This window comes from Vanacampus margaritifer, chromosome 8 (assembly GCF_051991255.1).
Source record: "Vanacampus margaritifer isolate UIUO_Vmar chromosome 8, RoL_Vmar_1.0, whole genome shotgun sequence".
NCBI classification, from domain to species: Eukaryota; Metazoa; Chordata; class Actinopteri; order Syngnathiformes; family Syngnathidae; genus Vanacampus; species Vanacampus margaritifer.
In genome coordinates this window covers 7034734-7048024 of record NC_135439.1, presented here as the reverse complement: position 1 = coordinate 7048024, position 13291 = coordinate 7034734, and the positions used below count along the sequence as shown (strand labels likewise).

The 13291-nt window shown below is 35.7% G+C and overlaps 1 protein-coding gene across 3 annotated transcripts in view; it reads right to left on the bottom strand.

Moving 5' to 3' along the window:
- Positions 1-518: 518 nt before the first annotated feature.
- The window catches only part of arhgap9 (Rho GTPase activating protein 9), a 37723-nt gene continuing 24950 nt past the window's right edge, over positions 519-13291 (bottom strand). For 2 of the 3 annotated variants that reach the window (XM_077573845.1, XM_077573846.1), the window contains exons 11-21: positions 12853-12940; positions 12254-12349; positions 12065-12163; positions 11833-11938; positions 10261-10380; positions 9082-9180; positions 8554-8631; positions 7269-7322; positions 6633-6767; positions 6360-6465; positions 519-2461 (exon numbers count right to left, since the gene is read on the bottom strand). In XM_077573845.1, coding sequence (XP_077429971.1) covers positions 2263-2461; positions 6360-6465; positions 6633-6767; positions 7269-7322; positions 8554-8631; positions 9082-9180; positions 10261-10380; positions 11833-11938; positions 12065-12163; positions 12254-12349; positions 12853-12940 — 1180 coding nt within the window. In that variant the 3' untranslated portion in view covers positions 519-2262. The remainder of the gene's footprint in view (positions 2462-6359; positions 6466-6632; positions 6768-7268; positions 7323-8553; positions 8632-9081; positions 9181-10260; positions 10381-11832; positions 11939-12064; positions 12164-12253; positions 12350-12852; positions 12941-13291) is intronic. The other variant, XM_077573847.1, reaches the window with a different exon arrangement.

Here is a 13291-nt window from a genome sequence, read left to right as displayed (position 1 = left end):
TAACAATAATGGGAAAAAATGTTAAACTAAGAGAAATAGTTTAAATGAATATTTGACGTCTATAACCGTCAATGGCAGTGAATGAGTTAATGTTAGAGACGTTTTATTTTGTCATGATTTTTTTTTACGTGGTAGAGGGTCTGAAAACGGCCGGCACTGATTATGTAAAAGCTAACAGATCACTCAAAATGATCGTAAAAGTCCGCCATTTTTGATCACGCCGAGTCATACGTGGCACCTTCACACCTTCACCTTTTTTGCAAAGTGCATCTTTTTATCTCCAGCAACAGGTTCTGCTATGCAACTGACTGACAAGTCTTCCCTGCCTTCAAACACACAAAGTGCACACTTAAAAACTACAACATGTATGTAACAATCAGTATTTGTGGTATATTTTTTTTTCTATGAATTTTCTTATTATATATTTGTTTGCATGTTTGTGCATATTTGTAATAAATTGTACATATACTTTACCACCACCTTCCTCGTCTACTGACTTTCGCAATAATCTCACTAAATTGGACAAAAAAGGTCTTTTATTCAGAGGATAACAAACAGGTCCATGTGATCTCACAACAAAATTCAAAATGGATCATAAGTGAACATTAAAGAGCAATTAGTGGACAAAGGCCAAAGACTATGAAACATATGTACATGTGTACACACCTCATCCCGGGCATAAAAATAGAAGGTCCGTCTGAACAGTTGTACAGGAAGGAGTAACTTCCAAGGTCCACGCACGCACACACGCACAATCATATCCACAAAAGGGAACACGGCGGCCCTGGTGGCACACGGAGCGAGCACGGAGTCGCGCGGTCGGACGCCATTTTGGATGGTTGAATGATAGTGGAACCTCCAAGCATCTAAACCAGGGGTGGGCCTTTTTTTTTTTTTTTGGCTCAAGAGTCACATTTGATTTTGGTCATTTGTGGATGAGAAAATAAAATAGTTGGATGTATTTAAAATAATGCATTATATTTATTTTATATTAAATGTATTTGTAATTAATACATTAACATTTGTTATATAGATCATGTAGTTTCAAACCAAATTCTGAGGTTTACAAAAATAAAATAGATTATTTAAAACAATGCATTATATTTTTTTTGTACTAAATGTATTTATGATTAATACATTTAAAATTGTTAAGTAGTTTTTGTATTGTATTTTTAAACAAAACTCTATTTGATGATTCACAACAAATCAATTCATGAAATGAACAACATAAGTGAACTAAGTTTTATTTGAATAAAAAATAATTAACTCAGTTATTCAGAATTAATTTCATTATATTAACTTTATTGAATTCATGGAAGTTCTCTACGATTGGGTCACGTTATTAAAATGGCGCGAGTTGCACTTTATTTTAGCATCCAGTGAATCTCAAAGTGTGGTAAGGGCTCCCTCTTGTGGTAAGCAAAAGAATCACTGAATTCAATTCGGTTCAAACCGTTTTTTTTTTGTTCGTTTTTTTAATCCAGTAAATTTGTTCAGTAGAGTTCAGTTGTATGTAATACATTCACATTTAATCTTTTATAAATCTATTTAGGCAATAAAAAAAATACAATACATTTTGATTTAACAACAATTTTATATTTTTTTCTATATTTAAGTGTTAACGTTTTAACTGTACATAATGTTACAATGGCTGACAATTAAAAAAAAAAAAACACTCTGCTACTCTATTTTAATGTCTGTCATTTCCGTGTTACAGTTAAGTAATTTTTTTTAAAGAAGGTGCTTGGAAAATGAAAATGCAGTGTCTGACTTAACTTACAAATATTCAAATGTTACTTAAAATGTTTTAAAAACCTTTCATGTTAAAATCCACATTACATTAGTTACAATGGGAGGGGGGGGGGGGGTTCAATGTAAATGAAATTAAGAGAAACTTCAGTACGGGAGAGAGCCACACGGGATGCGTGGGGGTGTCGGGCGGGCGCATGTGTTTCACAGTGGGACGGTTCGGTCCTGGCTTCTTTTCGTGGCATCAAAAGAGGATGAGGAAGGTGGTCTAAGGGGGCCTGGGGACGATTTATCACTGGCTTGGCTTCAGTTAAGGAGAATATCAAGGGGGAAGTGACAGCTGGGCTCAACATCTGCATTCAAAAGGCAAAAAAGTATGGCAGCTAAAAATGGGCTTGTTGGACTATATAACTTAATATGGCGGCCACATGTCTCGCCCTGGTTATCTTTGTGAATGTGGGAGGGAAGAAAAAAAAAAAAAAACTCCATCGGCACGCCGTCCGCTCGGGAGGATCACGAGGAGGCGACGGCGGCGGGCTTCCTGCCGAAGATGCGCTCGTACTCGTTGAGGATGAGCTCTACGGCCTGGTTCTGGAACACCATGTTGACCGCCATGTTGCCGTTGTCGCACTCGGGCCGCAGCAGCGTCGGGCCGAAGACGATGCCGATGTTCTGCGTCGTCATGCGGTTGGCGTCCGAGTGCTCCAAAACGCTGCGTGCGGCACGCATGCAAAACAATTCAGAGTTATTCAAATTGGTTGCATCACTTTCATGAATAATTATGAATTTGTTTTTTTCTATTCTAGAAAGCAGTGACTTTTGTACTATAGTCAAATATGAACAAAATAAAGATTATTTTTTAAACTAAATTATAGTGACATGCTTTTTTAAAAAAAAAATACTATACATTATCATATAGTCTAAACACATGCATTCAATTATAAAAATAGTAAAATTTGAACAAAATAATGTTCCACTATTTACATATTATTATTATGTATATATATATATATATATATATATATATATTTTTTTTTTTTTTACAAATCCGCTGCAGGACTCATGCAAAAGAATTCTTCAGTTATTCAAATTTGTTACATCACTTTCATGAATAATTCAGTATGTTTTTTTAAAAAAGAGCAAAAACTTTAACAGTGACTTTTGTACTATAGTCAAATATGAACAAAATAAAGATATTTTTTTTTTAACTAAATTATAGTGACATGCTTTTTAAAAAAAAAAAATACTGTACATTATCGTATAGTCTAAACAAATGCATTAAATTATAAAAATAGTAAAATTTGAACAAAATAATGTTCCACTATTTACATATTATTATTATGTATATATATATATATATATATATATATATTTTTTTTTTTACAAATCCGCTGCAGGACTCCTGCAAAAGAATTCTTCAGTTATTCAAATTTGTTACATCACTTTCATGAATAATTCTGTATGTTTTTTTTTTAAAAAAAGAGCAAAAACTTTAACAGTGACTTTTGTACTATAGTCAAATATGAACAAAATAAAGATATATATTTTTTAAATAACATACAATAACATTCTTTTAAAAAAATACTGTTTACGTTATCTTACAGTCCAAGCATATGTATTAAATTATTTAAAAATAGTAAAATTTGAACAAAATAATGTTCCACTCTTTACATAATATTATTATTTTTTCTTATTTCATTTTTTTTTTTTTTTTTTACAAAATCCGCTGTTTTCCAATTTATTTCATCATTTTTATGAATAATTCAGTATTTAATTTTGTTCTATTATTGTAGTTATTAAAAGAATGCAAAAACTTTAGCAGTGACTTTTGTGCTATAGTCAAATATGAACAAACTAAAGATCGTTTTTTTTTTTTTTACTAAAATATAGTGACGTGCTTTTAAAAAATATATATCTTACAGTCTAAACACATGCATTAAATTATTTAAAAAATAGTAAAATGTGAACAAAATAGTGTTCCACTATTTACATTACTATTTTTATTTTATTTTATTGTTTTTACAAAATCCGCTCAATTCGAATGAAATTCTAGTTTAGTTTCCTGTGAAATTCACCACAGTAAATTCAAGTGCCAAAGCCACACGCCTTTTAAAAGCCAGGTGTCGAAATTGTCAAAAAGTTGTCAAATATGAACTAAGTAACACTTTTTGTATGATTCCCTACTAAATTGCAGACAAAATTGTGTTTCACTTTCCTATGTTGTAGCTCCCACGTAGCTGCAATTTACAACCAAAACATGTCGACAATGCCTACAAAATATGAACAAAACAGTCCTTCATTTATTTTCCATCAAATTTCCTACTAAACATGTTTTTTTTTATCTCCACACTCCTTTTACAACCTACTTCCGCACACACCAGATTGCGTACAAATAGTCAAATGTTTCCAAAATACTTCTTCCCCTTCCGTATGATGTCTTGCGAAATCCGAGTGCCAAGTTCATGTTACTGTTTTTTTTTTTTTTTACAAGCCAGATGTCGAAACGGTCTAAAAATGTGCTTTGTTTTTTTGTAATATTTCCTACAAATAAACTCCCAAGTTTCATCTTCATGTTTGAAGCTATAAATTCTTTGACTCGCCAGGTGTCAAAATGAGCTAAAAATAGTCAAATATGAATAAAATTGAAAAAACACTTTTTGTATGATTTCCTACTAAATTCACCAAATCTGAGTGTTGTTTTGGCATTTTTGCTTTTTACAAGACATACGGCAAAAAATAAATAAATTGTCAAACATGAAGAAAATAGTGCTCCATTTTATTATACGTTTTTTTTTAAATCAGATGTAATTGTCTCAAAATAGAAATAAAATATTTAAAAAAAATATATAAAAGTTTTTTTGTGCGACTTCACACTAAATTGACAAAATACCAGTGCTGTTTATTCCAGATGTCTAAATTGTCTTTAAAAAAATAAAATATGAGCATAATAGTGCTAGAATTCCAATTTTCTAAATACTAGTGACGTACTCGTATACTTTAAGAGCCTTTGACAACCCAGATGTCGCCACATACGTGTCTAAATCCGTCTGCTTGCACCTATGCTAGCTTGCGTGCGTGTGTAGGGGGGGACTCGGGAACGAGCTGAAGCCACCGCATGTAGCATTCTTCTAAAAATGCCGTTCCCGCCGAGCCGCAGGAGCGGCCAGCAATTGCTGCAAACCTCCACATGAAACACACAGAGGAGGGATGAAGGGACACAGAGGAGGAGGAGGGGAGGGAGCGGCGGCGGCGGCGGCGGCTTCCAGCAGACGAACCGCAAGGCTCCCATGGGACCATCCCTCTCGGGGAGCGGAGGGGGGAATGCGAGGATAGGTCGGTGAGAGGATGATAAAAAAAAAATGCAGCCCACCCACCTATCACACGCCGAGTGATAGGAGTGCTGACAAGCGCGCGCACATTTTGTTAAAAAAACAAAAACAAACTGATCTTCACACATTACTGGTGGGTGTAGGAATGACATGAGAATGGTGCCCTCTAGTGGCCGGCCATATTCCTGGCAAAGTCATGAGATTCAGCCATCCATTCACTTTCTACAGCGCTTGTGGTAAAAATAAAGACATTTATAAATTCGTATTTTCCAGTCAAGTCATTGCTTGCAAATTTACATCCGTTCGTGTTCCATTTTATTTGAATTGTAGGCTAGCAGTTGGAAAGTCCATGCCTTGTTTATATTGTAGTAGGCACTTACACAATGTTTTATTAATGTAACCATTTATTATTATTTTTTAATTCAGTTATCATTTAAAGTTGTTAATTCTCATCCATCAAATTTTGTGCGCGCATTTTTTCGTTGCATTTAATTATCTAGATTCCTTGTATTAATAAATTTACAGTTATTTACTTATGCATAGAAATTATTATTTTATGTTTATTTGTCTATGAATTAACGTACAATATTATTTATCTTAGATGTTCAACTTAAAATATATAGTTTTATTCACTTAAATTATTTACAGTTTTCTTTTTATTTGACTTATTTTAGCCTCATTATTTTTTTCCTAGTTATTGTACTTATTCAAATATTGTATTTATCATTACACATTTCTATTAAGTAATTAATTGACATATGGATTTAGTTGTAAGTTTTATTAATTTGATTTATTTTCTTTTTTATACTTGGAGTTCTTTATAAAGTTGTATTTATTTATTTACAAATGTTAATTACTTTAAAATTTTTACCAATTGTAAATTTGGTTATAGTTGACTTTTTTTAATTCAATGTTTCATTAATTACTTTACAAGGTTACTTAAGAGATATTTTTCAGGTTTTACTTTATTACTGTACATATGTAGATGTATTATTTATAAAATTGTATCAATTCAATTTTTACATAATAATTTGAAAAAAAAATATGTTAGCTATGTCGAGTTGTGTATATATATATATATATATCATATTTTCATTTACAGTATTTAAATGGTTATAAATAAATAAATAATTGAGACAAAGGTCTCATCCGGTGACCCAGCAGCATTCATATCATAAAATGGATTTCTGTTGTCTGTCTTTAAAAAACAAAAACGCTTTGTGTAATTATGGCCGTCCTCAGTTTAGAGACTTAAATGTTTGCACAACGTGTGTTTGCTACCGTTTGAGGTGGCGGCAGATGAACTGCAGCGTGTCATGGTTGGGCCGGGGCATGCCGTGCGCGACACTCGTCAGACGCTCCACTTTGTCGGCGTAGACCGCCATCTCTGCAACAACACGACCTTGATCAATTCAATGTCATTCATGTTCTTTGCTATTTTGAATGAAGATTCTTGGATTTCAATTGTAGTGATAATAAATTTGTTATTTGTTAACCACAGTAAGTTCCTGCAGTGGACTAAAAAAAAAGGCCCCGCCCACCACGCCCACTTACTGACGGTGTCCACCACGTCGCTGAAGAAGCCGTAGGGCACCAGCGGCTCGGGAAGCTCGCGGAAGAACAGTTTCAAAGCTCCCGTGATGACGTGGATGTCCTCCCACTCGCTTCCGTCCAAGTTGAGCTTCTCCTCTGAGGCAGACAAAAGAGACACGGGAGAGAGTTTTGAGCGGAAGCGGCGCCCACTCGCGAGGACCAACGCTGAGGCTTGCAGCTGCTGCGGCGGCGAGGAGGAGAAGAAAAAAAAAAAAGATGCTGAGTGAAAGCGAGAGAAGGTACATATGGACAGTTTCGATATCACATTCAATATTTATCAAGCAGCGTAGCTGGAGCACTTTTTACTTCCTCCACTAGGTGGCAGACGTTGCCCACCGCAAGTAAAAGAGAGGCCTGAGGGACAAACAGTGCTGAACAAATATATTAGACCCTAACCAGTCAAGAAAAAAACATTCAACAGAATGACATACTTTAATGTGGACTCTTTCATTTTCATGTTAAGGGTCTAATACATTTGTTAAGCGCTAAACGCAAAACACTCAAGCTAGAGTGTGTGAATACACATAGGCACGGCACGCTGGGGCAAAAAAAAAAAGAAAAAGGAAAAAAAAAAAGTCCTCATCCATTAGGGTCTACCTTGCACCAACTCTGCTGGGAACATGTAACGGCCATCAGTGGTCACCGCCCGCTCTGAAAGAATCACAAAGTTAATCCGCATGCTTGACCACCTTTAGCAGGGAACAGAAAAAAAAAAAACAATAATTATTATACAATCAGACTGTTTAGTTGTTTTCGATCCAGTCTCTGAGCAGCGAAGGAACCATATTTGCTTTCATTAGCTACTGTAAACAACTCTAATAATAATAATAATAATAATAATAATATCACAATAATAATAATAACAAGATACCCACCCATTTGAAGAAATTTACTATAATTGAAATAAATATTGTAATTTACTGTACTGTACATTACAATCGATTTGTTGAATTGACATATTTCACTGAGCAGCCTTTTTTTTATGTACAGTGGATATAAAAAGTCTACACACCCCTATTCAAATGCCAGGTTTTTGTTAATAATCTCCAAACTTTTGTCCACCATTAATGTATCATAAAGCCTGTACAATGCAACTGAGTTTGTAAAGGGGGTAATCAAATACATTAAAATATAGGGTTGCATAAGTGTGCACACCCTCTGATAAGTGGAGCTGTGGCTGTGTTCAGAAAGAACCAATCGCATTCCAACTAAATGTTAAATGGGAGTCAGCATACAATTGGCCACCATTTAAAGTGTCTGATGAACCTAAAACAGAGTTCAGATGTTCTAGCAGGCTTTTCCTCACATTTTTTGGGGGCTTCCTGGCAGACGCCTGGAGGTTTTGTGCCAACACTGACTCTTTTTTTTTTCCAAACTGTTCATACTTCCCTCCACCTTGTCTAAGGCCCCACTTCCAGCAAAAATAAAAAAAATTAAAACATTTATAATGAGACCACTATTACTACTACTACTACTACTACTACTACTACTACTAATAATAATAATAATAATTAATAATTATTATTATATTACTAATAAAAATGATTTAAAAAATGGGGAAAAAAGGGAGAAAATTTATTTGTGAAAAATGTGGCAAAATTCAGCACTGGAACCAAGTACCAAGAACAGCAGAAAAAAAAATATGCAATGCATTGAGAAAATAAAAAAAAGTTATCCAACTATACATTCAAATTAAACTGCCTGAGTTAGACATAAAAATAAATAATGCCACCAGGAATCATGAACAATGTCTACTTAGAAATTTTACTTGCAGAATGGCCATTATAGCATTGTTTAGAAGAAATCCAAACGTGACCCAACTCAACTGTCTGTACAGTACATCATCACAATTTTAAAGTTCACTCCAAGCATTAATCCTCACCGTGGTTGACCAGGTAGCGTAGTTTCTGAATGACCGCCAAGTTCCCCGAAACTCTGTAGATGCCGTCAGTGTCCAGTCCTGCCAAATTATAACACAACACACAAGTCATTAGATTGAATAGTTTGATATAGAACTGGAATGTGAAAGACAAAGTCATAGTTTGTAGTTTTAGAATTATGAGTACATATCAAACAAAAACACACAGTTTTCTGCACTCTATCTAAATGAATGTAATAAATGAGGCATTAAACATAAGGTAAAGAATTGCTTTTTTTTTTTTTAACTAATTTTTGCACTTACAAAAAAAAAAAAGACTTAGTTCTCAGTGGCTTGATTATTCTACGATATCCTTGGCAGAGGTGAAAAATCTGATGTATTTTCCTCATCCACTCAGCTAAGTCTCAGGACGATGTAAAAATTGCTCTGCAGAAAAGGCACGTCATCTATATTTCATCACACGGCAGAAATAAAGCCGAAAGCCTTTTTATGTGGACTGAGGGACCGGTCGGCCGCTGCGTTTGTATGTACCTCTCTTCTCCACCGTCTCGACACAAAGCCTGACGAAGCGAGGCACCGTGCTCTTCTCCCGCTCGCACAGCATCTCCAGACGACAGCCGAACACCTGATCTGATGGGCAGCGACACGCGCACGCACACACAGACACACAATTTTCATTTTGTCAAAGTTGGATCAAAATTGTGTTTCAACAGAATCTCAACAACTGAATTTCACTTAAAAATGTTGACGTAAAGTAAAGACGACAGCAAAATCCATCTAAGGATTCACTGAAGCAACCCCCTTCGCTCCCGGCTGGTTTACTGGATTTTGACAGATTTTGCAAGGCCCACAGAATATTGAGTTCTATTGCTAAAAAAACATGGAACCTACCAAAAGAAAGTTTAGAGACTCGTCTTTCACCAGCAGCAATTAGCATTAAAATATAGCTACATTTCATTATTATTCACAAATCTATTTAGAACTGTGAGTAAATAAGCTTTTTTTCCCCCAACATCGCCCTGGTTGATCTCTTTTGCTATGCTGCCACCTGCTGGCCGATTTTGTAATAACTACAGTTGCTTAAACCGTTCTCTTCAGTTTAGAGGCTGCATCAAAGCCTTGTGTATGCTCTAGCATAATTTATTTAAAAAAAAAATTTACGTGTAAACAAATTTTTGGGACACTGGTAATATTAAAAATAGAACGTATTTATACGTTTTTGGGAGCAAATCAGTTAATCAGAATGCCTAGTGGGGCTGCATACATATAATTGAAAAGAAAATTTTCAACTGAAATTTATTATTTTCTCAATTCTCTCACTAAAAATTGGTTAACTGATCTATTTTAAAAAAAAATAAATTTAATGCGAGAAACTGAATTTTTTGTTCGCTTTAGCTCATATGTCGGTTGTAAAAATCAAACGTGGCCCTTGAGTACAATAGTTTTTCCACATAGGTATGGGAAAAGAGCATAACCTTGAACCTGGATTTAAAAGCTTTTATACTTTATTGGCATGTTTAAAATCTTTATTCATTCATATGATTCACTCTGATAATTAAGGATATACCAGCAATTCAGGGGACCCTATTATTAGAATTAAGTACTGAGAATAAACGGCTTTTTAAGGGTGATTTTGGTACGTATTATCCATGGGTGTGTGATATTCATGGGATTTTATGGTAATGACACCAACAAAATGAGATCATGTACCTTTAATGAGCCCTTTCTCCTGCAGGGCCTGCAAAGGAGGCCTCTTCAAAATGAGCTTCTTCAGCCGGGTTTTCACCCTCTTCTTCTCCGTGTTCTCCAGGTTGGACGCCGAGCGAGGGACTGCGAGGGGAGGTAAGGAAGGCGAGGAAGAGGAAAAGAAGGAGGAGGTGAGTACGGGGTGTCCCAGCAGATGCGAGGGAATGGTGGTGAGGATGAAAAGCGGGAGTGCCGGGCGTCGCCGCAGGTGCGACGAGACCGACGGCGGGATGAGCTGCCACGGCGGCCATGCTAAAATGTAAGCGGAGGAGAGGATGGAGGAGAGGATGGCGGGGTGTAAGAACCCTGCGTGGATGGTGAGAGAAAGTGATGGTGATGATGATGACTAAAACAAACCAGTGCGATAATCATGCTGTCTTATGAGCATCTTGATACGGAACACCTTTGAGGTGGATGTATCTTGGCAAAGGAGACGTGCTCAGTAAGATGTGTTTTGAGAGATTTGTGAGAAAATGAAGAAAATGTGTGTCGATAGAAAAACTCTTAGGTATCTTGACGCCAAAGACAAAAGTGTTGGGTTCATGTTTTTGTAAAGAAAAAACAATAAAAAATAAATTTAATTTAAAAAAATTTTTTTTAATATAAAATAAATTTAAGTGCAACTTAATTTTTTTAAAGTGAGTGGTTGAAAATGTTACACATTTTTCTTTATATTTGAGTTTACTTTAGTGGGGTACGTAGTTAGAGATCGGTGTGTTGCTAATTAGCGATGTTAGCTAGGTAGGCTATCACATTAGCCATGACAACTAAAAGAACATTAACGTTTTGACTTTGCTTGATTAATATCAATTACATCAGTACCTCGATTGATGAAAAACTCAATGGTGAGTTTTTAGGATTACAATCAGTTGCTTGGCCAAATTTTGAGTTCCAAACACTTGCTTCAAGCTTCTTCTTTTTTTTGCTAATCCCAATTGAAGTTTACAGTAGAACTAAACATAAAATAAAAATAATTACATGTTGTGTATTTAACCAAACTACAAAACTTAAGAAAGTTTGCTAGCTTAATAAAGCTAACAACACATAAGAGGAAATACCATCGAGGGGCTAGCAAAACTAGCATCAATATTGCAGTGTAACTTATCGCCCTTTAAAAGTAACAGATACAGAAACACCTGTAGAATACTCACAGCCATACAATTCTTTATCTTTTGAAAAAAACGACTTACATATAACACTGCAGCTTAGTTATAATCAACTTTTGTGCTTCATTATCAAATATATTTATGTCTACGCTGCCCCCTGGAGGCCAAGATGCACACACAAAAAGCAGAAGCACAACAAAGCATGAAATCATGAAGGAAAGAGTCCTTCCACACCAATGTAATGAAGACAGTATGAAGAAATGTAATGGAGTAAAAGTATACATTTTCTTTAGGAAAGTAGTGAAAGTTCCAGAAATATAAGAAAGTAAAGTTACACGGAGGTTCTACATAACTACAATAACAAAGCATTTGTACTCAATTACATTCCAAGACTGCGATCAAGTAAAGGGAGACGAGCGCCTGCACTTACGAGACGTTCTTCTGTCGTCCTCGTCGCCGCTGTGGTCCAGCATCTCCACGCTGCCCGCCCTCCTCATTGAGTACAGCAGGACGTTGTCCAGCGGGTTTTCACGGTCCTGGGAGAACCAGACGAGCATCATCAACAAACCTGATTTGAACATTTACTAGACAGCATATATTATCTGTGAAATAGCACAAAAAGCAAGTAGGTGGACTCAAGATGTGTCTTCTTGTCCCCTCACCAGCCTGTCAATGACGTTCTGGATGGTGTGGTACCATTCCTTAATCAGAGAGTCCGTCTCCGACTGCAGGAGGAATTCGTTGCCCGTCACCGTCCTCAGCTTCAACACACACGGTTGCAAACACGCTTTAGTACTGTGTGAGCTCGAGTAGCGTTTGCAGTATTTTTCCTTCCACTTGGTTTTGCTTACCTTGAAGACGTTCTTCTTGCTGGAAAGTTCGTTGGCCCAGTGTAGCTTGGCTCCTCTTAAGTCAACGCTGCTTTCCGGGCGACTGTTTCCTGGTTTCTAACGTCATTCAAAAATAATACAATAATCTGACATTATTATAATATTAATGGTACATATGTTGTTGAAATTTTTGTATGGCACTATATCCTCTTTTCCATGGATACTAGATCTTGTTGTTTGTCTTACTCAAGTTGATGGACAAGCGTATCACAAATCATATTTTCCCATTGAAATGAATGGAAATGCCAGTAATTTAAATATTTTTGTGATTGTTCAAGGGAATCATCAAGGGGGGAAAAAAATTGCATACAAAGCAGCGTGAAAATATAAATAAATGGGAATCATATCAATATATTTATATTCAGAATTAAACAGTTTGTATTATGTGTCTATATGTTGCTTGTTGTGAAATGAGTTGAGTTCATTGCCACCATACTGTACATTGCTCATATCTCAAGATTGTGCTCGCAAGTCAGAGCAGAAAAATTGCCCAAATGACAGCTCATATCTTGAATGAAAAAAAACTTGCTTAAATCTCCATTCTTTTTGCAAGGTCTTACCCAGGTGGAAGGCGTCTGTGATTTTGGATCTTTGAAGAAAACCAAGCTGTTTCCGACCAACACCACCCAGGATGGACTCCAGTTTTTTCTGTAACAAAAGTTGTTTTATTTTATTTTTTATTAATGTATTGTTATATTTTTATTTATTTTATTGGGTAACACTTAACTCATTCAGTCCCGGACATTTTCACTGAAGCAACCCCCTTCGCTCGCGGCTGTTTTACTGGATTCTGACTGATTTTGTAAGGCCCACAGAATATTGTGTTCTATTGCTATGAAAACATAGAACCTACCAAAAGAAAGATTAGAGTCTCCTCTCTCATCAGGAAAAAAAAGTATATTTCTATCTGTTTCCGGTGTGCGGCAATTAGCATTAGAATACAGCTACGTTTCATGATTCTTCACAAATCTATTTAGAACTGTGAGTAAATGAGCTTTT